This window comes from Erpetoichthys calabaricus, chromosome 12, assembly GCF_900747795.2.
Source record: "Erpetoichthys calabaricus chromosome 12, fErpCal1.3, whole genome shotgun sequence".
Taxonomy (NCBI): Eukaryota; Metazoa; Chordata; class Cladistia; order Polypteriformes; family Polypteridae; genus Erpetoichthys; species Erpetoichthys calabaricus.
Genome location: NC_041405.2, coordinates 140608006 through 140634704, shown reverse-complemented (window position 1 = coordinate 140634704; position 26699 = coordinate 140608006). Strand labels below are relative to the sequence as shown.

The 26699-nt window shown below is 39.8% G+C and overlaps 1 protein-coding gene across 2 annotated transcripts in view; it reads right to left on the bottom strand.

Moving 5' to 3' along the window:
• The window catches only part of LOC114662753 (TLE family member 5-like), a 169802-nt gene that overhangs the window by 30372 nt on the left and 112731 nt on the right, over window positions 1–26699 (bottom strand). For both annotated transcript variants that reach the window (XM_028816402.2, XM_028816403.2), the window contains exon 2: window positions 10867–10964. In XM_028816402.2, the coding sequence (XP_028672235.1) occupies window positions 10867–10964 (98 nt within the window). The remainder of the gene's footprint in view (window positions 1–10866; window positions 10965–26699) is intronic.

Here is a 26699-nt window from a genome sequence, read left to right as displayed (position 1 = left end):
CAGTTTAGATGTAAGTCTTGATTCCCTTGGTGAAAGGTTGCTTTTATTTTTTAATCCTTTTGTAAATGCAATATCAATGTCAGACCTACTGCTGCCAAAGGAATTGGCTCAGTTTGGGGAAAAAAAGGCTCCTTATGAGGGGGCACTAGTTGGCACATACACCATGGCTGTTGCTACCAAGGCATTTTTTTAAGCATGCCCTGGAGAGAGCACTGCTTTGGATTTTCCCAAAGAACGGGAAATTTGAGGCTCAATCGCAAGTCAAATATACAGAGGGGCACAGACAAACTGACTGGCAAAGGCAAATGCCTACTGGTGTTACATTCCGGAGTTCCAATAAGTGGTCATGATTGAAATATGAAATAGATGTCTACCTCAGAGTCCCCTTTTTCATTTTTTTAAAATGGGCAGAATGGCAGGCTTGAACGAACAGCCTGTGTACACATCATGGAAAATGAAACCACATGCGCAGACACTGAGTCTCTTAAGTGTAAAAAAAAAAAAAAAAGTTGAAGTCTAGGAGTAATGGGGGGGGAGGTGTGAGCTGAGGGGGGGCGGGGGGTGTTTGGGAGCTGGAGGTGTGTGTTTTCCCTGTCATTCAAGAGGAGGTGGAGCTGTCAGCCTTGATGCTCCTTCTCATCTCATCTTCAGGGCTGCCACTTTCCTTTCAAAGTTATTGCACAGACTCTCTGCCATGGCAACAAGTGCACTGGTCACCATGGGAACGGGCTCACTGCTGGCTTACTCGGGCTGGTCTTCGGCAGGATTAGAAAAGCTCAAATGGGGGAAGCATGCAAGGAAGTAAGTGATGAGCCCACCCATGAATACATGTGGTTATGGCATATTAGGAGATCCTACCATTCAAACACATCAAAGGTAATCAGTCACTGACAACTTAACTGTTCCTCAGGTTTTTAGGGTGTCCCTCCTAGGGGACGAAGGTGCCATCAACTGCACAAAGTAGGCTGCAATATTTCAGTACCTTTAACAATATTTTATAACAAGGTAAAGAAAGAGAGAGAGAAAGAGAGAAAGACAGAGGCAGCAGGAGGAGGAGATCTAGAACTGGAGGACTACTTTGAATTCATCCAGGCTGCTGATGTCAAAACTATCACTGTAATGATGCTCCACAGTCCTCTCGGCAAGCACTTCACTCAGTAATTGCCGGATCCTGGCTATCAGGGCAAATCTCTCAGACGAAGCTGACGCACGTCAGTGTGCTGACACTTGGCGCGGGCTTTGGAAAATGGCAATCCTCGACAAGCTCGTCAGAATGAATTCTCTTTGCGAGAAGGTTCCTGTGTCTCAGCGTAATTGTCTAATGAATATTTAATGTCCCACTTCATCAATAATTAAGAGGCAAATTAATGGAATCTATCTTCGGCTCCAAAAGAGAAAGGGGGGGGGGGGGGGGAGAGTACATCACAGATAAAGCGTTTAAGCGAGAAATGTACTGTGAGAAGGAAAGTGATGCATAACTGCAAAGATTTGGCATCTAAAGCTGTTGGCATAGGGAAAGGAGGTGTCAATGTGAAAAAGTGAGACGGCAAACTGGCCAGACAAAACGTTCCGGCATGGACCCAGCCTATCAATATTAGAGAGTCCTTGTCAGACTCAGCACTCATATCAAGAATGATTATTTTAGTACAGTGTATGCTTGTTGGTTATGCTGTTCATATTGCTATTTCCATTTTTTTAAATCATTGTGGAAGTCTCCCACTTTTCCTTTTCCACTCAACATCCAATGACGGCAGATAGAGTACCCAAGAGTGGATGATGACCTACTGCCAGACGTTTTTGGTATTCGGTTTTAATCACCATTTGGCTAAGTTGTGATTCATTTTATAGTGTGCAAAAAAGGCACACAAAATGGAAAACTATACAAGTATATATCGTTACATTACACAACTTACCAGTGATATTCAGTCGTAGTCTTCACTTACATAATCTTAAAGAGTCAGAGTTGGTCAGCAGTCCTCTCCTGTGAGATAAGTCGTGTAATGTGATATACCCAGCAACTCACTCCAACTAGTCCATGACTTATCCTGACAAATTCAACAGGTTTAATTTTGTTTTAAGTTGCGGGGGAAAGCTTTGTGTGCATGAGAGCTGTCAACCAATGAATACTTATATGGAAGTAAAATTCATATAAAGCAGTGATAAGGAATAAGAAGCACAGGTGTTTTGGACTTTACAAATAGAACATCATGTCTGATGTCTTGTATGTCACATACCACTACAGAATGGAAAAAAGAAATGAAGGGCTGAGACTGCAGCTGAACTTGCTGTACCTGTTCACCTCTTGTACAGTGCTGGCTCCATCAGGGAGCACATTATTGGCTGTCACATAAAGGGACGAACATGACTGTGCTGGGAGATTGGCACTCAATAGTTAAACGTGATATGTCCAGGGATTTTCAGTTGTGTAAACTGACATGGTCCAGCGATTAGATCAGCAACTGCAGTTAGCGAGTCTGCTATAATCACAACTGAAAGTCACGTAACGTAGCATTCGCTCAACTGTGCCATGATTGTGATGGACTAGTGTCTTATCAAGATGTAGTTCTCACTTGGCACCCAATGTTCCCAAAACAGACACCGCCTCTGTATGATCATAAACTGGAGGCACACATTAGTAAATGGATGAAAGAGTTAGGGATAGGATGTGCACAGCATTAACAAGTGGAAAGGTTGAATTCTGTTGTTTAAGACTCAAACCAAAATCATCACTTCTAGAGCATGGAAATACAGAATTGCTTAATTTTTGTTTGGACACCATCACTCTTAAGTTTTTCCCTGACAGAGACACTAATGATATTGGAAGTTTGTCAGACATGTCTCCAAGAAGACTGTCGCAAAATAGTTTAAAACAAAGTTTGATGTCATATAGAGCAGGGGTCGCAAACTCCGGTCCTGGAGGACCACCATGGCTGTAGGTTTTCATTCTAACCCTTTTTTAATGAGTGCCCTGCTTTTGTGCTAATTAACTTCTTGTGAATTAATTTTAATTGAATTGCTTTTTTAAGATTTGTTCCACTGAATTTCTTCATTTCTTTCCTTAAATGGCACCCAAACAGAAATGAAATGTGAAGTGAGGGAGCCAACAGAAGACCAACTAAGTCAAGGTCCCAAACTCCAACCAGCTGCTTGATGAGGTGCCAATTCTTGTCGTTAATTAAACCTGTTCTTTAATTGTGTGGCTTTTTGATGCTCTCGTGGTGCATTAGCAGACATTTCCAAAGTTGTTGATTTTCTCTTTTCTAAGAGGAGCACTGTTAAAATGTTTTGGGAACCTGAGCAGACCAACATTCCTGAGACCTTCATCGTTCTTTATTTTCAGATATTGTATGATGGACACCAGTTGTTTTGGCTTATTTTGCATCTCATTATTGTTTGGCTGCTACTTAAGGAAAAAGAAACAATTAAGGAGTCTGAGTCATCAAGAGCAAGTCAATTCAAATTAGTTCAAAAGAATTTAATTAGCAGCAAAAACTGGACACTCATTAAGAAAAGGGTTAGAATGAAAACCTGCAGCGAGTTGGTGACCCCTGATATATAGTATGTTAGTAAATTTCTCGCAAAGGTATATGTAGTGTAGGTGGAACTGTGTCTTGGTTCTGTTCAGTGTTACAAAGCAACTGGAACATTAACACAGGGCAAGCTTTGTAGAGTTTGCATGTCATCCTCTGCATGGATTTTCTTTTATACTGGCTTTCTTTCATGTCCCAAAGGCATGCATGTTGTGTTGATTAACAGTTCTAAATAAGTCTATGTATGTGCATGTGTGCTATGTCGTCGGGCTTTAGGCCTAGTGTCTTCATGAAAGGAACCAACTCCTTGTGACCCTGAAATGAGTAAATGAGTTAGATAATAATAATAATAATTTATTTATGTAACGCCTTTACCAAGCTCAAAGTGTTTGGATGGATTTGATTGATAGAAGAATGTTTTTAACAGAAATCTTCCTGTGCTTAAAAATCAGTTTAAATCATAGCTGTACCTTTTGATGGGAACCCACATATAGAAAAGTATTTTATGTTCTGTCAAATCTAAATTAACCAAGAGTTAGTTTCACATGATATAGGGGACATTTCAAATCATAGTTTGGTGGCCAGTTTTCCTCAGCCCCTGATAACCTGCACTCATACTGACAACAAGTAGAAACGGTCATTTTTGAATTATCTGCTGTCACTAGTGGGCTACAAATGAAGCTGGAAGCTGCCAAGTAACTTACCCATTTTCTCTACTCGAACGGTTTTGAAAAATGGTCATGTGAAAATGTGAAATGCCTTGGAGTTGATCTGTGAAACAGTGATGCGAATCTTGATTTTACTTTTTGTTATTACCTGAAACCAAGTGAGGAATGGAAACAGTGGGTAGTAAGGGGTGGGAGGGGGTATATGGAGGAAAAACATCTCAGCAACAAATCACTTTCGCTTATTAATGTGGGGCTGAGAGCCAAACTGTGTGCATCTCTCATATATGCTTTACTCAGCTGGGGGTGCTTTCTGAAAGTCAAATCTGACTGGGATTTATGCTTTAAAAGTGCATGAAGGTGCTGTCTTGAGGACAGTCTTCCAATATTAATTTTAAATATAGAAAGCTACCATGACTGGGTAGAAAAGAGCAAAAGAGTCACTTGTGAATTCTACAAGTTATGCAATGTGTCAAAGAATTGTCTTTGACATAAAATCCTCTGTCATATTTCCACAAAAGACTGTGAATTTTTAACATGTAATAAGACTTTTGCTTTCTCTGTATTATAAGATTCAGGAACAATCAACCAAAATGTTGCTAATTCATGGCTTGTCCAGGAGAAGGTCATGGTGGCAACAAGCTGTGAAAGTAGACTACAGTTCTCCTTTTCCCAGCAACAGATTTCGACCCTTCCTGGGGGATCCACACTTGTTCCTAGACCATCTGTAAAATATAATCCCCCTAGATTATCCTGGGTCTGGCTCCAACAAATTAATAAAAAAAACACACATTAAAAAACTTGATTGTCTATTATTCAACAGAATAACATGAAATTAGAATTGAAATATCATGTTTGGTCAATTTTGGAATAAAAAAATCATTCAGAAAAAAGAAAACATTCTGTATATCAGGATAAAGTGTTAATAAACAGCATGTATCAGCATATCACAAAGACAATTCGCTTAACGAATCATGAAAATTACTCTGCGTTACAAAATTGCATAGGACTAAAAGGAAATTTGCTATCCCCGACAAAGTGATGCGTGAAAGAAAAAAAAAAATCAGCTATACATACGAAAAAAGAAATTCTACATTATTGCACAATGTAGCTTCAAATGGTAGTCTGTATTATGCAGTAAAATGAAAGAAATGGTGGAGTGCCATTAAAATCAGTACTGTGACAATATGCTGTATAGCACAAACAATTCTGATAAATCATGCAACATTACAGTATAAAAAATATATGTCATTAACATAAAAATAATTCAGCTGTAAACATAATGTTGCACAATTCTGAGTGTCTAGACATCTCGTATTTCTCACAACACCACCACACATCAGCACTAATTTAGGTGTATTGACCTATTCTATTAAAATCTTTTATTTGCCCTTGCTGCGTTCGCAATACTGTAAATTATGTAGACAATACTCTGCATTCATATTGCCAAACTGTGCCTTGCTGGTTTTACATTGGTATGTACCATTTAAATATAAAAGGATCCGACCAATCAGATGCCTTGTTATTGTGCTTATGTAAACCTATAAGCTAGTAATCTGGTACGTTGTGAAAGATGGTTTCAAGGGAAGCACAGCTCTCAGGTATAGAATAAAGAGACCAGTGCCTGCATCTAAGACAGAACATTTTAAAATTTTACCTTTTATAAGTTATAATGTATAGTTAGGGGCTCTGTTAGCAACAGTGCTAATAATTTGTTTTAAAAAAAGCTTCAGATTTTGCAAGTAGTGGTTTGCATGTTTCCTTGTTTTTGTCATTATTGGTTTGGCATGTGCAAGGCTTTCTATACAGTGCGGTATTAACACAACTTCACTGATCAGAGTGCCTGTGCACACCTTCCATTTAGTTGTATGGTGTCATAAAAGTAAACAGTGCTGGGACAGATCAATGGTTCTCAACCAGGGGACCCACGTAAACTTCTACTGTAGCAGCAAGATTACTAACAATAAGTATAAAGTAGCAGAAAAACACTTAAATTACTAAAATCAAGCCACAAACCTAAGGCCAAGATTAAAGCTTGCAGCTCAGGTCTGGCCCTTGGATCTTTTTAAATTGGCACTCTTCATCAATATTCAAAATATATTACATATGGCTCATAATGACAATTAGTTTGTCATAGACCCCTTTTAAAGTCCATTTCATGTATAGGTTGTATCCATACACAGTTTATTTGGATTGCATGTGCACCAGGCATTAAAATGCATCCCCAGTGTCCATATTTTGTCTGGATACACATCAGATGGACTCCACACACACTCACCTTCTTGGTTTAGTGGTCCACTCAAGCTGGACAAAGCATCACAGATACTAATCTGTAGTTGTAATGGGAATGTCTGCTTGTAACGACTCAACAAGAAAAAGTGAAAAGAAGGTGACATGCTTCACCTCCATAAAGCACTTCAGTGTTTCACTATGACGTCAAAGATGCGACTCATTTTTTAAAGTCATACAGGTGTCAGAGCTAGCTACTCTTTGGCAGCTTATGTGACTTCCAACTTCTGCATGATGCTTTTGTCTTTTCTGCTGACTTGACATTTGTGTATGTGGAGGGGAAACACATTTGCATTTCTACTCGAGTTAAAGTGCATATCTCTGTTGGAAGCACTCTAGTGCTGAATCCAGAGGACAACAAAATAGCTTCTCTAATTAAGTTATGAAAAAAAATTCATTTTCAGGAATATTGAACCATTTTATGCTAAATTTAAAAAGTAATACTTAATCCAAATGGGTATTGTGTAGCATTTGTTGCTTTTAAAATACCTGCTGTCATATGTTCTGCATTCTAGTGTTTACTGGATATTATTTATCACAAAAAATGGCTACTGGTTGTATGGTATGATTTCTGGCACTAGCAAAAATAACTATTATTTAATAGGCTATTTCTGCTTAAAAAAACAAAAAAAACACAGGCAGTGTAATAACACTAGCATCATAGTTAATATAGGGTTAACTGGGTCATAGCATCCAAGTGTTGCACTGCTTTTTGGTTTTACTTTTCCTGACATTGTGAAACAAAATTCACCAGCTGTTCTGAAATGTTCATCCAAACAAAGGCACCATCTCAATGTGACCTGACCAAAACAAAACATGGTCTAAACCTCCTCATATATATTAAGGCCGTGGGAATCTAATCTTTCTAGGTAAAACTCAGCATAAATTAATCTAAAATTCACAAATCCACTTAATGCAATTCAGGGTTTTCAGGGGTGTGGAGCAGCACTGGGCACAAGGAAACAGGGTTGGATGATGTGCCAGTTAATCACAGGGCTCACTCACACACATCATTTATACTGGGACAATTCAGAACCTCCAATTAATCAAACCTGCAGTTTTTTGGGATGCGAAGTGCCGCACACACACATGAATAAAACCAACCCTCACAATAGCATTACATTTAAACTCTACACTCTGGATCTATCAGAGAACAATGTTGCTGAAAAAATAATTCCACTTTAGTCACATTACGTGAATCATTGTAGTACGGAAGAAATATGCATCATAGAGCATAAAAAAAACCTACAATATGCAACCCACGTAGAAGAATTCTGTACAAGGCAACAATGAAATGTATAAAAAAATTGCAGCAAGGAACAGCACAGGCAAAATAAACGTTTTTCAATACACATCAGCCTGGTGTAAGAGTATCCTGAAGTAGGAAAGACATATAAAAAGAGGGCACTTTGGATAATAATAATTTAGTACAAAAGCTAAATATAGAGCCACATCATAGAGCACAGCATGTTCCAAAAATTTACCATATGCATCAGCTACCTGTAAAATAATTACAAACTTTTTACTATGACCCTGCATCATAGATCAGGAAATTCACTGACATATTGTACTGCTGAGTGTTATAAAATTAAAATTCTCCACCACCTGTCAGATTACTGTCATAAAACTAATTTACTGTACCATGCACTTGTGGGGACTTCAGCTCGGTAAAATTGGTTATGTCACCCTATCGATAAAACTAGTCCATTTCAAACTTCAACTTGTCAGAAACTGTTTTTATATACAGAAGAGAAAACCAATGTTCTACTAATTTAAATTCAGAAAAAGTAAGGAATGCTTGGGATAAAATCCAATCTATTTGTCTATTAATTTCTATGTAACGGCTGTTCCCTATGAGAGCTGCAGCACTTGGGTGCAAATCATTTTTCAAATATGTACTTGTGTTCAGTTTAAGGCTGTCTTCAGAGTATGTTGTTTATATTCTCCTTGAAACAAATCTAAGGATAAACTGTCCTAACATCCCTCAAGACATATGCATTAAGTTAACTGGTGACTTTAATTTTCCCTATGCAAATAACTTACGTATGAGTGTGAGCAAGTGTGTGCCCTGTAATGGACTAGCCCTTTTTCAGACCTGGTTCCTGCCTTGTGCTTGATCCTTTTAGGATCAGCTCTGCCTCCCCTGCAAACTAGAATTTGATTAGGAGGGTTTGAAAAATATATGAATGCCTGCTTGGATATACGGAATGTGGAAATTATGCCTGCATACATCTCCATAAGACACGGGACAAACTGTGGAACTTGTCTTAGACATTTGTCATGCTTTTTCTGTTTGGAAGACAGACAACCGAAGGAGCAGAGATTTACAGTTTTCAAAATGTTTTCATTCATTCCATTGAGCAAAAGAATGCAACAGCTGCTCCACAGGCACATTTTACAGTTATGTGCCACTTATGCAATATCGGAGCACTCATCAATGGTGGATGAAACTGTACAGCCAAAACTGGTGGAATGAATTTGTCATTGGTGGGATTTGTGCATAGAGAGAGAATACTCTACAAGTTACACCAACCATAAAACAATCTGAGCTCATATTAAGAGCTCTTACACCATGTGTAATGCTAATCATGATTGTGTTGTGTCTTAGGTAACTTCTCTAAACAAACAATGCCTGGCAGTGAACTAATTTGAAGTCCAAAAGAGTACAATGTATAAGTGTAAGCTTCTTGTTTGGCAAGCTATACCATTTACAGAAATAGCTAGTGGATGCATGTGAGCCTCACCTTCCTACAAAAGCTTCTTCATGTGTACTTTTGCATATCACAGTTGAACATAAGGTGTTTCCACCTACTCTGTTTTGGATTATCTGAAAAAATGTAACCTGTCTTATTCAGGTTTTGATTAGCCTTCATGGGAGGTCCATCAGAATATCTGAAAATCTACCTATCCTGATCTGCTTAAACCAATTTCAAAGACACAACAAGTGAGATCCTATCCTGGCATCAATGGGCAGAAGACAGGAATTAACTGTAGATGTGACATAAGTGGTGCATTCCTAAAACACACACTGGCAAAGCGCTCCCTAATGCTGTTCAATCTATCGTCAGGTGCACTTACATTTACCGGATATATTCAGGCCCACCGATAACACTAACATGCATATTTCTGGAATGTGGGAGAAAAGTCCAAACACTGGAGAACTGTCCATGTGAACATGAGGAGAAAGTGAACATCACTTGGTACAACTGAACCCAAGACTCTGAAGATGTGAGGGAGCAGCACTAACAACTGTGTTTTGAATACGCCGTTTACAAAAACTGAAATACTTGAGATCTATTGGCTCTTTGTTTGACTTAGGCTTTTGAAGTCTACAGAAATGTTAAGAGGACACTCCAAAGATACATACTGCAATATATGAAATACTGAATTATAGAAATGCCAACTTCAATCTTATTTAAGGCCTACTTACAAAAAACTGCCTAAGGGTTTTTTCACACTTATTGGCAATAAAAAGGTGCCTTGACATGTACACTAAACATGTTGATGATACAAAGTACAAATTTCTTTTCCTAAACAGCAAAAGCTGAACTATTGTCTTGCTTATAAATGCCTGCCAAATAGTACACTAAAGCACTAAGTATTCAGCTAGAGTTCAGAGTTAATCCAAACTTAGAAAAGCAACTCCAGAACTCTTTTAAATGTTTTTCATTCTTCCTAGATTCCTGACCTTTTCTTTTATATTTCACTTTCTGTCTAAGATTTTATTAAAACAAGAAATAAAAACGGTCAGAGCCAATCTTAGAAAGTTAATATTAAATTCACATTAAGTGTATGCTAATTTGACATAGTCTCACATAGTTATATAGATTATGGTAAGATAGCAAGTAATAGAACTTTCTCAGCTATTCCTATAAAAACAGAATGTTGATTAAGCCAGTTAGGAAACAGCCTCTCTGCTGGAAGCATGGACTGTTAGATTAGTGTACAGGTAGGATATTGGTATACAATTTTCAGACCATTTTATAAATACATGTACATTTGAAAGCATGACTGTATTACCATATAGAGAGAAATGAAACAACTAAACCTTAAACAGAACTTTCTTTAAAAAAGAGCTTTTACTTTCTTTGTAATATATTTTTTTCTCTACTTTTGTATGAACTCTTTTGCTTTGAATTTTAATAAAACTTTCAAAATGATGATATTTGGACTGTGGAATTATTTGAACACGTGTCATACTATTCCCTGGATTGTTCTATCAAATAAGTTAAAACTGCAGAACCTTGGAAATTTTGGACAAACACAGCTACAAAAACCCTTTCATTAATGTAAACAACACTTGAAATGTTACAGATGATTTAATCTAGATCAATACAGTATGTGTTAAGCGTCACTGAATTTGGACCAAACTGCAAACATACCTGTGGTACTGGGCTTGAAGAAACTGGAACTCATCTTTAATTCGGTCACAGGAGTCTGAAGTTGTGAACTTCAGTTGCTGCGATGACTGAGATGACGCCTGAAGAAAACAGAGAATGGGGGAGAGAGAGAGAGAGAGATATTAAAATTGGATTTTACGAACTCCCAACAGAACGCTTCCTTTCAGTCAAACGACAATTTTACTGTACGCCTGCAGCAGAGTAACAATTAGATGTAAAAGTTTTGAGCAAACCCACAGCTAGACTCTGCTTCGCACTAAGTGCTGGGCACGTGGCGCCACCATCTGACTAGCAGTTTAGGAGTCACTTGGGCATTTCTCTCTTTTTTTTTTTCTTCCACAGGAAAATAAAAATTGCCAGCCACAACTCATTGCTGAATTAGATTTTAAAATGATTCACAACACTGCAAGTGCTTCAATTCCATTAAAGTAATTGGAAGGTGTGCCCTGGGGAGTCAGGCGAGTCTCTCCGCAGTTTAGCTGCACTTAAAATTAAATAAATAAATACCAAGCTGCAAAATTACAGCTAAATGGGAAAATTCTAAATACCTTGTTCTCTCAGTAGTAAGGACCCAGGTGCAATCCAAAAATCCTAGTCAGTATTTCTTATTGTCCATTAATCCCAAAGAAAACTGGAGAACAATGCTGGTACGTTATGACAGGATCAGCTACTCTAATTCCATGGCCAGTACACCACATGACATTAAAGTCATTTATTTATATTTACATTACACACTTAATAGATACCTTTATTCTAAAAAAACTTCCAATAGAGGTCAAAATAATTATGTAAACGTTAGTCTTTTGGACAGTTTTGAAACAAGTGCCACAGAACAAGGTTACACAATGGACACACACATCACAAGTGAAGAGCTCTAAACCAAACAGAACAACGGAAGACTTTTTCAAGCTACAAGAACCCATTATAAAAGCTATTTTTAACTAGGTAGATATTCAAAGTACAAGGAAGTCTTCTTAAACAGAGTGAGGGGAGTCAGCAGTTTAGATGGAGGAAGGCAGCTCATTTGACTACATAGGAGCTACATGTGGTAAGAGTCTGGACTGATATTTGATGTCACATAGAGGTATCTAAAGATGCCTGATCCTTTATCAGCAGATCCGAGTGGGTAAGAAGCAGCACAGGACCTCATGAGTGCGTCCATACACATACAGTATGTACTGACCCACACTCTATGCTGTAGGCAAGCATTCAAGATTTGACCCCAACAAATGCTGCCCGGCATTACAAATATTTTTCACAGGCTTCAGGGATTCTAGAGTTAAATGTCTTTTCCTCCTCTGCTTTCCCTGACACTCACTATTACTGTTGAGAAAAAACATCCATTTTGGATTTCACAAAACAAAAGTACATGCTTCAATGAAATCAGAACTTTAATGGGACGACCCCCCCACTTATTGCTTCAACAAATTCAGGACATTTTATGGTTTTAAGAGGGAAGTGATGAGTAGTGTGGCTGGAATAAGATGGGGTTTTAGAGTTATCCGTTATTTGCTTCGGAACCATATTGGTACTGAGATCTGAAAGCTGATGTATCAGTTACCTTTGGTCGTCAGTTAATGCATCTAAAGGTATTGACAGCTGTTGGAAAACTTACTCAAACATACTAATTAGCAATTTAGAAATGGTCTTATATATTTACTCCGCTTCCCTTTATGGAAGGACATATTTTGTCTTACGGTCTGGAACCATTTATTGTAACAAATATAAAAAAAACAAAAAACTGAGAATGTCAGGAAAGAGACAAGTACTTTTTTACAGCACTGTATTATGTATGAATGATGACTTCAGAAGCTGCGATAAACTGTGGTTTAACCATAGGGATACTTCAGGTTCTGTGGCACATCAAGAGTAAATGGCTGATGTGCATTTCTTCCCATCTACAATGAAAGCAATTTAAAAGTGAGGCAGACATGAGAAGTGTGTAGCAGTCTCAGTTCACCCTCCAAGTCCTTGAACTCACATGTCCAAGTGCAGCTGATTTTGCTCTCTTCACGCCTATTTTATCTGTTTATCTTTGTAGAATGTAACTGTAAAATGACAGACTTGCTCTTTTGGACCAACATGAAATATATTATCAAATTGGCCTTTGACTTTTACCATTTTAACTATCAGAAATGTATAACCTTGAGATTCTTCTACTTTAACTATTTTTACTTATTTAATAATTTTATTTCAATGAAGTAACTCGAGCACTCAAGCAAATACCATTTATAGAACTTATACAGCAAATAAACCTAATAAAGCAAGAATTCAACCCCCAACACTATTTTTCTTTTACTATTTTACTATTTGCATTGAGAAGTCAAGCAAAATTATACCTTTTTGGCTAAATGAACAGATTTTAATATGCAAGCTTTCGAGGCAACTAAGGCCCCTTCTTCAGGCAATAATAGCCAATAAAAGATGTAAAATAACTGATTTCTCATTGCATCCATAATGGCTAACACAGTACAACACCTTACTACCATTTTACTATTTGTAAAACTAGGGATGCTTCAATTGGGTTTTTTAAGGTCAATACCAATCACCGATTTCATGTTACTTGATCAATAGATTCCAATACAGATTCAGATATTTTCCCTTTGTCCCTTTAAAAACATTTTACACTAAGCTCCTGCATAACCAGACACATAAAAGTGCTTTGTCCCAAGTGTTAACTTTGGTATTTTTATAATTAAACTATAGACCACAGGTATTAACTGTTCTTTTTTGATTAACAAAATGAAATTCTTTAAGGCTTATCTTTCAGTGACTATTAAAACACTACACTAGATAAAATTTCATTACAATACATATTTTTAATAAAAAATATTCAAAAATATTTACCCATAATACATATGGTATAAAAAAAATATTTCTCATAATTACAAGCTGTCAAATTGTTTAAAATTTTCTGTAATGAACGTTTCTGAAATAAAGTTTAATTAAAAAAGGAGTTTTCACCATTTCTGTAACTATATATTCTCGCACAATTAATTAATTGACATTGGCAATTAAACACTCCATAAATGTTAATATACATGCACCTATAGGTTTTAATCATTTGAAATCATTAATTGCACTGAAGCTGTTTGCTGTTAAAATATACATTTACTACATTTATACAGGTGTGTTTTATTTCTTCAGCGTATCCACCAGACATTTGTAACTCTTGAGGTGTAATTATAAATATGGATTACCATTTTAATTATGTGGTACTTGATTCTTACCAAAACATATGCTGCATGACACACAGCAACAAATAATACACAGTACAAATCATTAAAATGCCTATTGTTTAATAAGCAGCAATTTCAAATTCGTCTTTATCTTTTCTTTTTCCAATTAAAAAAGAAGGCTGCTGCACTTAAAAAAAACAGCTCGCTGTCAAAACTGAAATGGTGTCTGTTTTAGTTTAAAGGACAAAAAAAAGTAAAGAAGCTACTTTAATGAAGCCAGACCATCTCAGATTCCTTTTTCTCAGTTTATTACTCTACCTTTTAAAAGGCAAATACACCAATCGCCTCTCTCTCTGATAATGATAAGATAAGCCTCCAATCACTGCTCTTTGCAGGAAGTTTGCTGCAAAAAAAAAAAAAAACCCTCACTCCATATGCACTGGCTCAACTACTGTAATTTCTTTCATAAAGAAGCACTACAACTAAATAACTGTAATGCTTAGAAAAGCACAGGCTGAAAATATTGTTTTTTGTGATCAGCCAATTTATAGATCAGTCAAGTCAGTCACATTTATTTATAAAAGCACATTTAAAACAGATGTTGCACCAAAGTGCTGTACAAAGGAGCATTAAAATTAAATTAAAACACAGTACAAAACAATCATACAAAAGCAGATCAATAAAAAGAACCAATTAAATCCATCCCCCACAACCCATTATAAATAGTGAAAGGCGGAAGAAAACAAGTAGGTCTTTAGCCAATCTTTAAAAACCTTGATAGAGGATGAAGACCTGAGGTGGAAAGGCAGGTCCAAAGTTCTGTCTCCCCTAGACTTCAGCCGAGATCTTGGAACTACGAGGAGCTGTCATCGTCCAGATGACTCCAAAGCTCGTAGTGCCTAGTACGGGTGAAGGAGGTCACAGATGTATTTTGGAGCAAAATCAAAACAACATTTCACTGGTAGCCAGCGGAGAGAGTCTAATTTATGGGGGAGATATGATCCCTTTTTTTCTAGACCCAACTAGAAATCTAGCTGCTGCATTTTGAACCAGCTGAAGGTACAACAGAGCAGATTTGGGAAGCCCCACTTAAGAATAAGAAATTACAATAATCTAGCTGAGATGTGATAAAGGCAAGAACGACCGTTTCCAAGTCCTCCTATAATTTAGATTGGCAGCTGATCGACTGGAGCATCTATGTAAAGCACTTATCTATGAAATTGTGTAATATAAATAAATAAAAAAATACAACTGAGGAGTCCAATTTCATTTTAACTTTGAGTAACAACACTTTATATAAAAAAAATCCAACAATATTAAAGCTTCAATAAACTTACTTGCTTTCTGCTTCATACAGTACAATGACAAACTCCCAGTTAATAAAGTGCACCATACAAAATGTCCATCCATCCATCCATCCTCTTCCGCTTATCTGAGGTCGGGTCGCAGGGGCAGCAGCTTGAGCAGAGATGCCCAGACTTCCCTCTCCCCGGCCACTTCTTCTAGCTCTTCCGGGAGAATCCCGAGGCGTTCCCAGGCCAGCCGGGAGACATAGTCTCTCCAGCGTGTCCTGGGTCTTCCCCGGGGCCTCCTCCCGGTTGGACGTGCCCGGAACACCTCACCAGGGAGGCGTCCAGGAGGCATCCTGATCAGATGCCCGAGCCACCTCATCTGACTCCTCTCGATGCGGAGGAGCAGCGGCTCTACTCTGAGCCCCTCCCGGATGACTGAGCTTCTCACCCTATCTTTAAGGGAGAGCCCAGACACCCTGCGGAGGAAACTCATTTCGGCCGCTTGTATTCGCAATCTCGTTCTTTCGGTCACTACCCATAGCTCATGACCATAGGTAGGGTAGGAACATAGATCGACCGGTAAATTGAGAGCTTTGCCTTATGGCTCAGCTCCTTTTTCACCACGACAGACCGATGCAGAGCCCGCATCACTGCGGACGCCGCACCGATCCGTCTGTCGATCTCACGCTCCATTCTTCCCTCACTCGTGAACAAGACCCCAAGATACTTGAACTCCTCCACTTGAGGCAGGATCTCGCTCCCAACCCTGAGAGGGCACTCCACCCTTTTCCGGCTGAGGACCATGGTCTCGGATTTGGAGGTGCTGATTCCCATCCCAGCCGCTTCACACTCAGCTGCGAACCGATCCAGAGAGAGCTGAAGATCACGGCCTGATGAAGCAAACAGGACAACATCATCTGCAAAAAGCAGTGACCCAATCCTGAGTCCACCAAACCGGACCCCCTCAACACCCTGGCTGCACCTAGAAATTCTGTCCATAAAAGTTATGAACAGAATCGGTGACAATGGGCAGCCCTGGCGGAGTCCAACTCTCACTGGGAACGGGTTCGACTTACTGCCGGCAATGCGGACCAAGCTCTGACACCGGTTGTATAGGGACCGAACCGCCCTTATCAGGGGGTCCGGTACTCCATACTCCCGGAGCCCCCCCCACAGGATTCCCCGAGTTACACGTTCGAACGCCTTTTCCAAGTCCACAAATCACATGTAGACTGGTTGGGCGAACTTCCATGCACCCTCCAGGACCCTGCTAAGGGTGTAGAGCTGGTCCACTGTTCCGCGACCAGGACGAAAACCACACTGTTCCTCCTGAATCCGAGGTTCAACTATCCGACGGACCCTCCTCTCCAGAACCCCCGAATAGACTTTTCCAGGGAGGCTGAGGAGTGTGATCCCTCTGTAGTTGGAACACACCCTCCGGTCCCCCTTCTTAAAGAGGGGGACCACCACCCCGGTCTGCCAATCCAGAGGCACTGTCCCTGATGTCCATGCGATGTTGTAGAGACGTGTCAACCAAGACAGCCCTACAACATCCAGAGCCTTTAGGAACTCCGGGCGTATCTTATCCACCCCCGGGGCCCTGCCACCAAGGAGTTTTTTGACCACCTCGGTGACCTCAGTCCCAGAGATGGGGGAGCCCACCTCCGAGTCCCCAGGCTCTGCTTCCTCATTGGAAGGCATGTTATTGGGATTGAGGAGGTCTTCAAAGTACTCCCCCCACCGACCCACAACGTCCTGAGTCGAGGTCAGCAGCGCACCATCCCCACCATATACAGTGTTGACACTGCACTGCTTCCCCCTCCTGAGACGCCGGACGGTGGACCAGAATCTCCTCGAAGCCGTCCGAAAGTCGTTCTCCATGGCCTCTCCAAACTCCTCCCATGCCTGAGTTTTTGCCTCAGCAACCACCGAAGCTGCATTCCGCTTGGCCTGCCGGTACCTATTAGCTGCCTCCAGAGTCCCACAGGACAAAAGGGACCGGTAGGACTCCTTCTTCAGCTTGACGGCATCCTTCACCGCCGGTGTCCACCAACAGGTTTGGGGATTGCCGCCATGACAGGCACCGACCACCTTACGGCCACAGCTCCGGTCAGCCGCCTCAACAATAGAGGCACGGAACATGGCCCATCTATCTATCTATCTATTTGGACTCAATGTCCCCCACCTCCCTCAGGACATGGTCAAAATTCTGCCGGAGGTGGGAGTTGAAGCTACTTCTGACAGGGGGCTCTGCCAGACGTTCCCAGCAGACCCTCACAACACGTTTGGGCCTACCACGCCTGACCGGCATCCTCCCCCACCATCGAAGCCAACTCACCACCAGGTGGTGATCAGTTGATAGCTCCGCCCCTCTCTTCACCTGAGTGTCCAAGACATGTGGCCACAAGTCCGACGACACGACCACAAAGTCGATCATCGAACTGAGGCCTAGGGTGTCCTGGTGCCAGGTGCACATATGAACACCCCTATGCTTGAACATGGTGTTTGTTATGGACAATCCGTGACGAGCACAGAAGTCCAATAACAAAACACCACTCTGGTTCAGATCGGGGGGGCCATTCCTCCCAATCACGCCCTTCCAGGTCTCACTGTCATTGCCCACGTGAGCATTGAAGTCTCCCAGCAGTACGAGGGAGTCCCCAGATGGTATGCCCTCTAGCACACCCTCCAGGGACTCCAAAGTGTGGGTACTCTGAACTGCTGTTCGGTGCATACGCACAAACAACAGTTAGGACCCGTCCCCCCACCCGAAGGCGGAGGGAGGCTACCCTCTCGTCCACCGGGGTAAACCCCAATGTACAGGCTCCAAGTCGGGGGGCAATAAGTATACCCACACCCGCTCGGCGCCTCTCACCGGGGGCAACTCCAGAGTGGTAGAGAGTCCAGCCCCTCTCAAGGAGATTGGTTCCAGAGTCCAAGCTGTGCGTTGAGGTGAGCCCGACTATATCTAGCCGGAACCTCTCAACCTCACGCACAAGCTCAGGCTCCTTCCCCTTCAGAGAGGTGACATTCCACGTCCCAAGAGCCAGCTTCTGTAGCCGAGGATCAGACCGCCAAGGTCCCCGCCTTCGGCCATGTGATGTTAATAAAAAATAAACTTTGGGAATAAGTTAAACAGTGCCAATTATTAATAAATCAGTTATTTATATAGCAACTTTCACAGAACACACCGTCACAAAGTGCGTTACAAAGCAGACACAAGTATCAGAATCCTTGCAGAAGAGCGAACATTCTCAGTTGTTGTCACTGCTCTTACATGTATAAAGAAAAACATTTTGAAGGCTATTTCTGTTCTTATATTAGAGAAGACAGTGCACATGTAAAAGGCATATTTAACAATTGTATCCATTTCAGGAGCTGCAGGCTATACTGGTCCATGCACTGGCGCAAGGAATGAACAAGCTTTGAACAGGTGCCAACCCATCACATAGCACTTATAACTGCACCCACATTCAGTCACACTGGGCCAATTAAGAGTTACTAATTAACCAAACACACACTACTCTGAGATACAGGAAAAAACAGTGTAGGCAGAGGCAAACCTGCATACACAAGATAATTAATGCCCTGGCCTGCAATATAAAGGTAAATTTAAGAACAAAAATTACTGATACTTGTTTTCAGTGTCTGTATAAAAATATCTTAACAAAAAATATTGCAGTTCTATACCAGATTCATTTTTTTCACCCACCTGTTCAGGTGTAATTTTTTCATTTCATTTTATTTGCATGAAAATTGTTGTGAACCCTTTGGAACCACCTAGATTGTCACATAACGAGGCTGGGGGTTCAAGTCCCAGGAACTCCCTGTATCCATGTGGGTTTCCTCTGACAGTCCAAAGACAGAACTCTAGACAGGTTAGGTGGTTTGGTGATGTGTGTATAAGGTCATACCATGGCTGGCACCCTGTCCAGGAAATGTTCCTGCATTGTGCCTAATAATTGCTGGAATAGGCCCTAGCTGTCTTGTGACCCTGCTCTGGATAATCAGGTTAAGAAAATGAATGGAGTGATGGATGACTCATAGCAATGTGGTCTGATCTTCAAATAAGCATACAAACACTATCTGCTTAAACTAACACAAACACCAGGGACTTTTTTTTTCTCTGGAATAAACACATAATTTAAACATTCACAGCTTTGGAGTCAGGAGTTCAATCAATGAGATGAGATTGGAAGTATGGTTTGGAGGTTCAAACAAAAAGTTTGGTTAATGACAGGGTTAGTCCTGTTGTTGTGAACTGTGAAACGTCAAAGGACCTTAGAAATAAAGAGATGAACAAGAATTGTAGAGATGCATAAAGCTGGAAAGGGTTAAAAAAAAAAAAAAAAAAAGTCCCGGGTGTTGTCCAGCAAGACAAATGACTGACAAATGGAGGATATTCAATACTGGGAGAGATGGACATTGGGTAAAAGCATAGGACCTGCAAACTTGTCAAAGTCTCTGTTCTCACCTGTCCATTATAAGAAAAACATAAACTGATGCATGGCTGGGGTCTTGAAAATTTTTTACAATGCTTCTGGAACAATTTTGTGTGGATGGACGAGACAAAAGTTGCATGAAAACTCCAAAACGTCATCTCAACAATGAAGAATGGTCGAGGTAGCATCATATCTTGGGTTTACTTTGCTGCCTCAAGAAATTGGCAGCTTGCTACGATAGAAAAAACAATAATTAATTCAAAATTATAAGAAAAAACATTACAGGAGAATGTCAGGGTAGCAGTCCATCATCTGAAACAATGGCTCAGAACACAGGATATATCAACAACAATGACTTAACTAGAAGGAAGTTTGTGTGCTGGAATGGCCAAAGTCCAAACCTCTTCCAACCTGAGATGCTATGACATGACCTGAAGAGAGCTGCTCATTCAATTAACGTCAGAAAAAAACAATTAACTGAAAGAGTTTTTTTTAAGTAGAAATGGTCTAAAATTCCTTCTAACTGTTGAACAAGTCTGATCAGCAGCTATAGGAAATGTGTGGTGGAGGTCATAGCTGCTAAAAGGAGATTCTAAAAGTTGTTAATTAATTACAAAAGCTCACATACTTTGTCCAGAAATTTAGTTTTGACAAGAAGTTGTTCAATTGTTTGTGTGTTATTGTTTAGGTGATTGGCTGTGTCTTTTATTAGTTGAAGATCAGACCACATGTTTATGAGTAATCTATGCAGTCATCCAGGTAATTCCAAAGGGTACACAATTTTTTTTCTTGCAAGTATATGCTCATTTATTCCAGCAACTTCAACTGAACTATAGGCAAAATACAAACCAGAGCAATGCCTCCTATTACCTGGAGTATAAAAAATTGCAATTAACTTACAATAAGGAGGCAGCGCAGGCAAGAGAGCAACAGCTGTAGAAATAGCAAGATGGACAACTTGAATGGCTAACTGATGAGGACCATTGCTTATTATTTAGTTAACAAAATGAGGGTGTAAAAAAATATTAAAAATCAGGCACAACCATATGGGTCCTTCCAGGCATTTATAGCTCCAGGCTACATGCCATTAAAACTGGTTGTTGTGAACATCCAAAACTCTCCTGCACGTGGCGAGCATCTGGAGCTGTCCCTTACACCTTTTCAATTTTACACTGACATCTGTGCAAATGAAATTTCATTACCACCCAAGTAAGGACTGTATGTATTTAAGTTCTTGGTTAAATCATTTTTATGAGCATCTGGTGATTTTAACACTTTGCCAACAGGGCAGAGGGCAGAAAAGATATGCAGTTATGTATGTTATTGGTTAACTGGCTGGTACTGGATGAAGTTATCAAAACCTGCAAACAATTTTTCTGCACCCATTCGTACTCCGTGTTGAAGTTAGAAATATACTGGCAATGCTTCTAGGTCAAATGCAGGAAGTCAAATGCAAAAGCTGGGGAAAATTTCAGTATCTATAAAAATACTTGCTCTCTCTCTCTCTTTTTTTTTACTTATTCTGTTAAAATGTGATGTGTTAGTATACTGTATACGGCTAAAGATTATTTTTTATACTTCAATAAAAAAAAAATCTAAAAATGAACTTCACACATTCTTGCAAATACTCCATTATAAAAAGGAGAACAACTCTAAGAATTTACACCATATGCTTTGTGTTATAATAGATCTGACCTTTCATAAAAGGTTATCCTATTTTATATTTGAACGAGGCAGCAGGTTAATGAGGGCTCAGAAGAACAGTCAGGACTGAGCAGAGTTTGTACACAGGTATCATCAAGAGTGGCAACCAGAACAAAGGGACAAATTCAGGTTCAAAGACAGGGACAAACAAAAGACAAAACCAACGTGAAAAATCCTTGAAAATATTTCTCACAGTGTACCCTTTGACTAGGTTAAGGCAACTTCAGGGTACACTGCTCATCTGTAAATAAAACTGACAGTATGTTGTCACACACATGCACAGACATAACCACAACCCCCAGTAACACAAATCATCATAAGGGGCTACCACAGGAACTTTGTTTTTAGGAACCATTTATTCATGCATGATGAAGTTCCTAAGCCACATGTGGTCCTTGGCCCACTGCCCACCAGGAAATGTAACCTTTGTGCAAAATATGTAACATACTAAAAAAAAGAGTAATACAATATGAAGTGAGACACATTTGGGAGTTCACAGGAGACCCCCTAAACCTATCACTTCAATGCATTGTATGTCACAACACACCAGGGAGGCGGCTATGAAGACTGACACAATGCAGTGTCATAAAAGTGCTGCTAAACTGCAACATAATAAATTAAATAATAAAAATAATAATTAAATGTGACAATTTTGATGAAATCAAGACACTGTGACTCACTTCCATCCATCCATCCATTATCCAACCCACTGAATCCGAACACAGGGTCACGGGGGTCTGCTAGAGCCAATCCCAGCCAACACAGGGCACAAGGCAGGAACCAATCCCGGGCAGGGTTCCAACCCACCGCAGGAGACACACATACACACCCATGCACCAAGCACACACTAGGGCCAATTTAGAACCACCAATCCACCTAAACTGCATGTCTTTGGACTGTGGGGGGAAACCGGAGTGCCCTGAGGAAACCCATGCAGACATGGGGAGAACATGCAAACTCCATGCAGGGAGGACCCGGGAAGCGAACTCAGGTCCCCAGGTCTCCCAACTGCGAGACAGCAGCGCTACCCACTGCGCCACCGTGCCGCCCACTGTGACTCACTTAACACCCATAAATTTATTTTCAAACTTGCTTATCTAATTCAAGGTTTTGGAGAGTTACAGCCCTTCCCAGAGACATCTAGATAAGGCAGTAGCCCATTTCAGGGGTATTCCTGTGCACACACAAACAATCTGAAGTGGCATGTATCTTTGGGATGTGACAGTAAGAGAAAAGGACCAGGAGAAAAAATCTATGCAAACACATTCAGAATGTGCAAATTCGACAGTCAATAGCATGTAACTGTGCAGGTGCTCACACATGGTCTCCTTAACCACAGCTGTCCCAGCTATTACCACAGTGATGTTCCTTTACATGTTATGTAATACATTTTATGGATACAGAGGTATGTCCACCATAAGGTACACTCCTTCATATTGGGTTAATTTGGAGTTGTCACGTCTTTGGGATGTGGCACAAAAACTGCAATACCTCGGCAAAAACTCACATGGATGGGGTAAATTATACAAATTGCACACAGAGACCAGGGAAGATTTTAAATTAATTTGCTTGAAGCTATAAGATAGCAACATTAACAAGTTTATCGCTATGCTGCCCACTCATCTAAATATTCTGCAGTGAAACCCAGTGTCACAATATAAGACAAATGGATTCTACTGAGATGCAAGGCATTCCCAGGAGTTAAAGAAACAACGGGAAGTCTCCTTGGTTCATGAATAACAGCTTGATTGACAGAAATTATAGTATTAAACATGGGAATGCAGCAGTTTACGCTCAACCTTCTAACTAAAAATTGTATAACCTGTGTCCATCCATATGTCATTATGGGGGGTGTATTCCAAATCTAGTGCGCCCACTGGGTCAGAATCTCCAATAGGCATTTCACATTTATTTGCTTCATAGATATTATCTTCAGCGACTTACAAAAGAGATCATCATAATTGACTTAACATCAGTCTTGGGAACTGTTTACGAACAAGTTTTACAGGTTAAGTTACAAGATTAATCATCACAAGTGAAGAGCTCAGAACACGTCCTTGGTTACAAAAACCTAACAAAGCCATTCACAATTAGACAGAAATTTACCAAACAAAGGAGTCTTTAAACATTTCGTAAACACATTGCGGGAGTCAGAATTTTGAATAAAGTAAGGCAGCTCTTTCGACCAGGTAGGAGCTAGATAAGTGTTGACCCATTGACTACTCAGTAGGCAAGCATCAAGGATCTGAACTTTATACATGCTGCTACCGGTATCCATAGTAGCACCAACATACATTCTGGAACTTGACTAACCCAATACAAGAGTTGTGGTGTGATGGAATCTAATATGACATTACCTGATGCATAGTAGTTAAAAGCCCCAGACATTTTTTCCAATCTACTGCTGGACACACACGCACACACTCAAGAAAATTTAGAGATGCCATTCCATCTATCATGCATGTCTTTGGAGACGTAAGAAGAACACTGGAGTACCCAAAGGAAAACAGACAAAGATAAAGGTAGAATGTGCAAGTGTGACATAAACAATGACAAGGAACAGAAATGAGAAAGCTGGATCCAAGAGGTAGCTATGCTAACCACTGCACCACAATGTCACCCAGGCTCCCATGGTCGTTCTGGTAGATTATTTTTCATGATTAGATTTTGTGACTTTTTATGTTTTGATAATCTTTCTTAAAGCATAGTAAGTATTCTACAGATGAGACAGAAGAAACTAACTGGCGGTCTTCTCTCACCCAGATGCCCAGTTTTGGCTGTTCCACATATCCATATTTTCTCTGTATAAGTGTGTTTACATTGTATTGTGAGCTTTTCAATGACATGGTAATTTTCTTCTACTCTTCCTGCTATTAGTTAGTTAGATAGATAGATAGATAGATAGATAGATAGATAGATAGATAGATAGATAGATAGATAGATAGATAGATAGATAGATAGATAGATAGATAGATAGATAGATAGATGTGAAAGGCACTATATAATATAGATAGATAGATAGATAGATAGATAGATAGATAGATAGATAGATAGATAGATAGATAGATAGATAGATACTTTATTAATCCCAATGGGAAATTTAGTGTTTTTCTGTAATTTTCTTGCAAACTTTTTGAATGTTCCTTTGTCTTCATCATGACACTTTAATTAAGACCTTTTGAGACTTTCCAGAGACTGTGGATTTAACCTGAACCCAAGGGTCTCCAACTTCACTAACAAGAGTTGAACTTTGTTCAATTATGTGCAATATGCTATAGTCACATTCAAATTTATTATCATGAGTACACAGTACATCGAGACTATTAATTACATGTTTCACAAGTCCATAAGTAGAAAATTAATACAGTATAAACACCAGACTTGTATACTGCAACAGATGATTAAAATATAAAATAAATAAATAAATACATAAATAAATGACAAATGGCAGCACCTGCCTCTGACTGAGTGTGTTACAGCAAAGGGTGGTGAAAAAGTACAGAATTGGTCATGCTTTGCTTTTTACTTGGGCAGGTAATGCGGGGCCTTAACTTGGCAACACATAGCAGCTGATTAAAACCCCTTCTCTCAATAACTGTGTGGCTTTGAGAGATTCACTGGACCTGCCTATCCTACAACTGACAAAACAAACAAAAAAACTATATTGTTACATCTGTCATTAGCTAGGCAACATTAGTAGGAAAAGTGAACTTCATGCAGGTAGAGCAACACTAGGGTGGCATTATAGACAAACTAAGGGATTTAGCTTGTGTGGGACATTTGCAGAGTGCAACTGTATCAGGAAGAGATCATAAATTATGGTGAGTGTGTAGAAAAATAAAGAATCAGTTGAAACCAAATCCAGTAAAATGAAAAGAATAAAGGGAATGGTGTGTTACTGAAGGAGTGAGACCTGGAATGAAGGGTGCTGGATAAACTTTTATTTTGGTGATTTGCTTCAATATGTACTGTACTATAAGCAATTAGAATGGAGCCAACCAAATGGCTTCATAGCAGTCTGTTATTATGATCAAATCTGCTCTATCACTTCACACATCAGCACCACCATCTTGGACACCTGCCTGTACAGATTTCCTGCTATTGTTAGTCTGCCCAGGGAGAGATGGGTAGCCTACTTGCTAATGTCTCTTGGATATTCATTTTTTACAAAGTATTGTTGGGCAACAAGTTACATTTCTTTCCCCAGAATTCACGTTAGTCTAGTGGTGTTATTTTTATCTTCTTTGTTACCACTGCTGTTTCCTTTTATTTATTTGCTTGTGTGTGTTAGGACTTTTATCCAATTGGCAGGTGGTTTTGTTTGGCAGTATGTTCAACGATTTGTGCCAAGAAGTGAAAATGGCAGGTCACTGGAATAGATCAACACTGGAAACATAATACATTCAAGGGGATCCCGTAGCAATGGTTAGTCAACGGGGAGAACTGTACAGTGCAGGTGACAGTAGAATCAGTTGAGGATCATCTGCAAGTGTATGATATCCATAAACACTATCTTTTCTGACTTTTGTGCTCTTGATTAGCTACCTTATATTTTTATTGTGAATGCCAACTTGGAATTCACTTCATACCCCAGCTGTTAACCGCAGCTTGTTACACAATTAGTAAGTGAAAATAATCATACATACAGAATGCTAGAAAGACATTCCAAACTCCTCTGGCATGATTACGTGACAGCACAACAATAAAGGCCTAGGCTTGGAAATGATTCGCTAGCTTTGAGTCACAAGTACAATTTGACAGTAAAAGCAAACTGTGAAAATGTACTTCACTTTTTAACTGCTATTTTTACATTTTCTGAAAAAAGGAGGCTGAGGTTTCTATGCTCCTACTCAGCAAGTTATATCAGCATTTATTGTGGAGTGGAAGACTCTGTCAGTCTGGAATTTAAAGATTGAACGTGCAGGATACAAAATGTAACCCACTACAGTACAAGCTAGAACAGACTCCAGAGCTCAATGGTCAAGGAAAATGAAAAGCAATCTGGAAGTGCTGAGAACCTGCAGTACAGGTCAAACAGCTTCCAAATATGAAACAAGAAGTTTGTCTAAGGTGGACCTTTCTCTTGGATTCACGTGTGTTGGTGGCAGGCGCACAACACATCTCAGCATTTAGACACGAGGTGCAGTCATGTTATCGAAAGGCTAAAGTAATTTGTGTCCGAAAAATTGAAAGAGTAT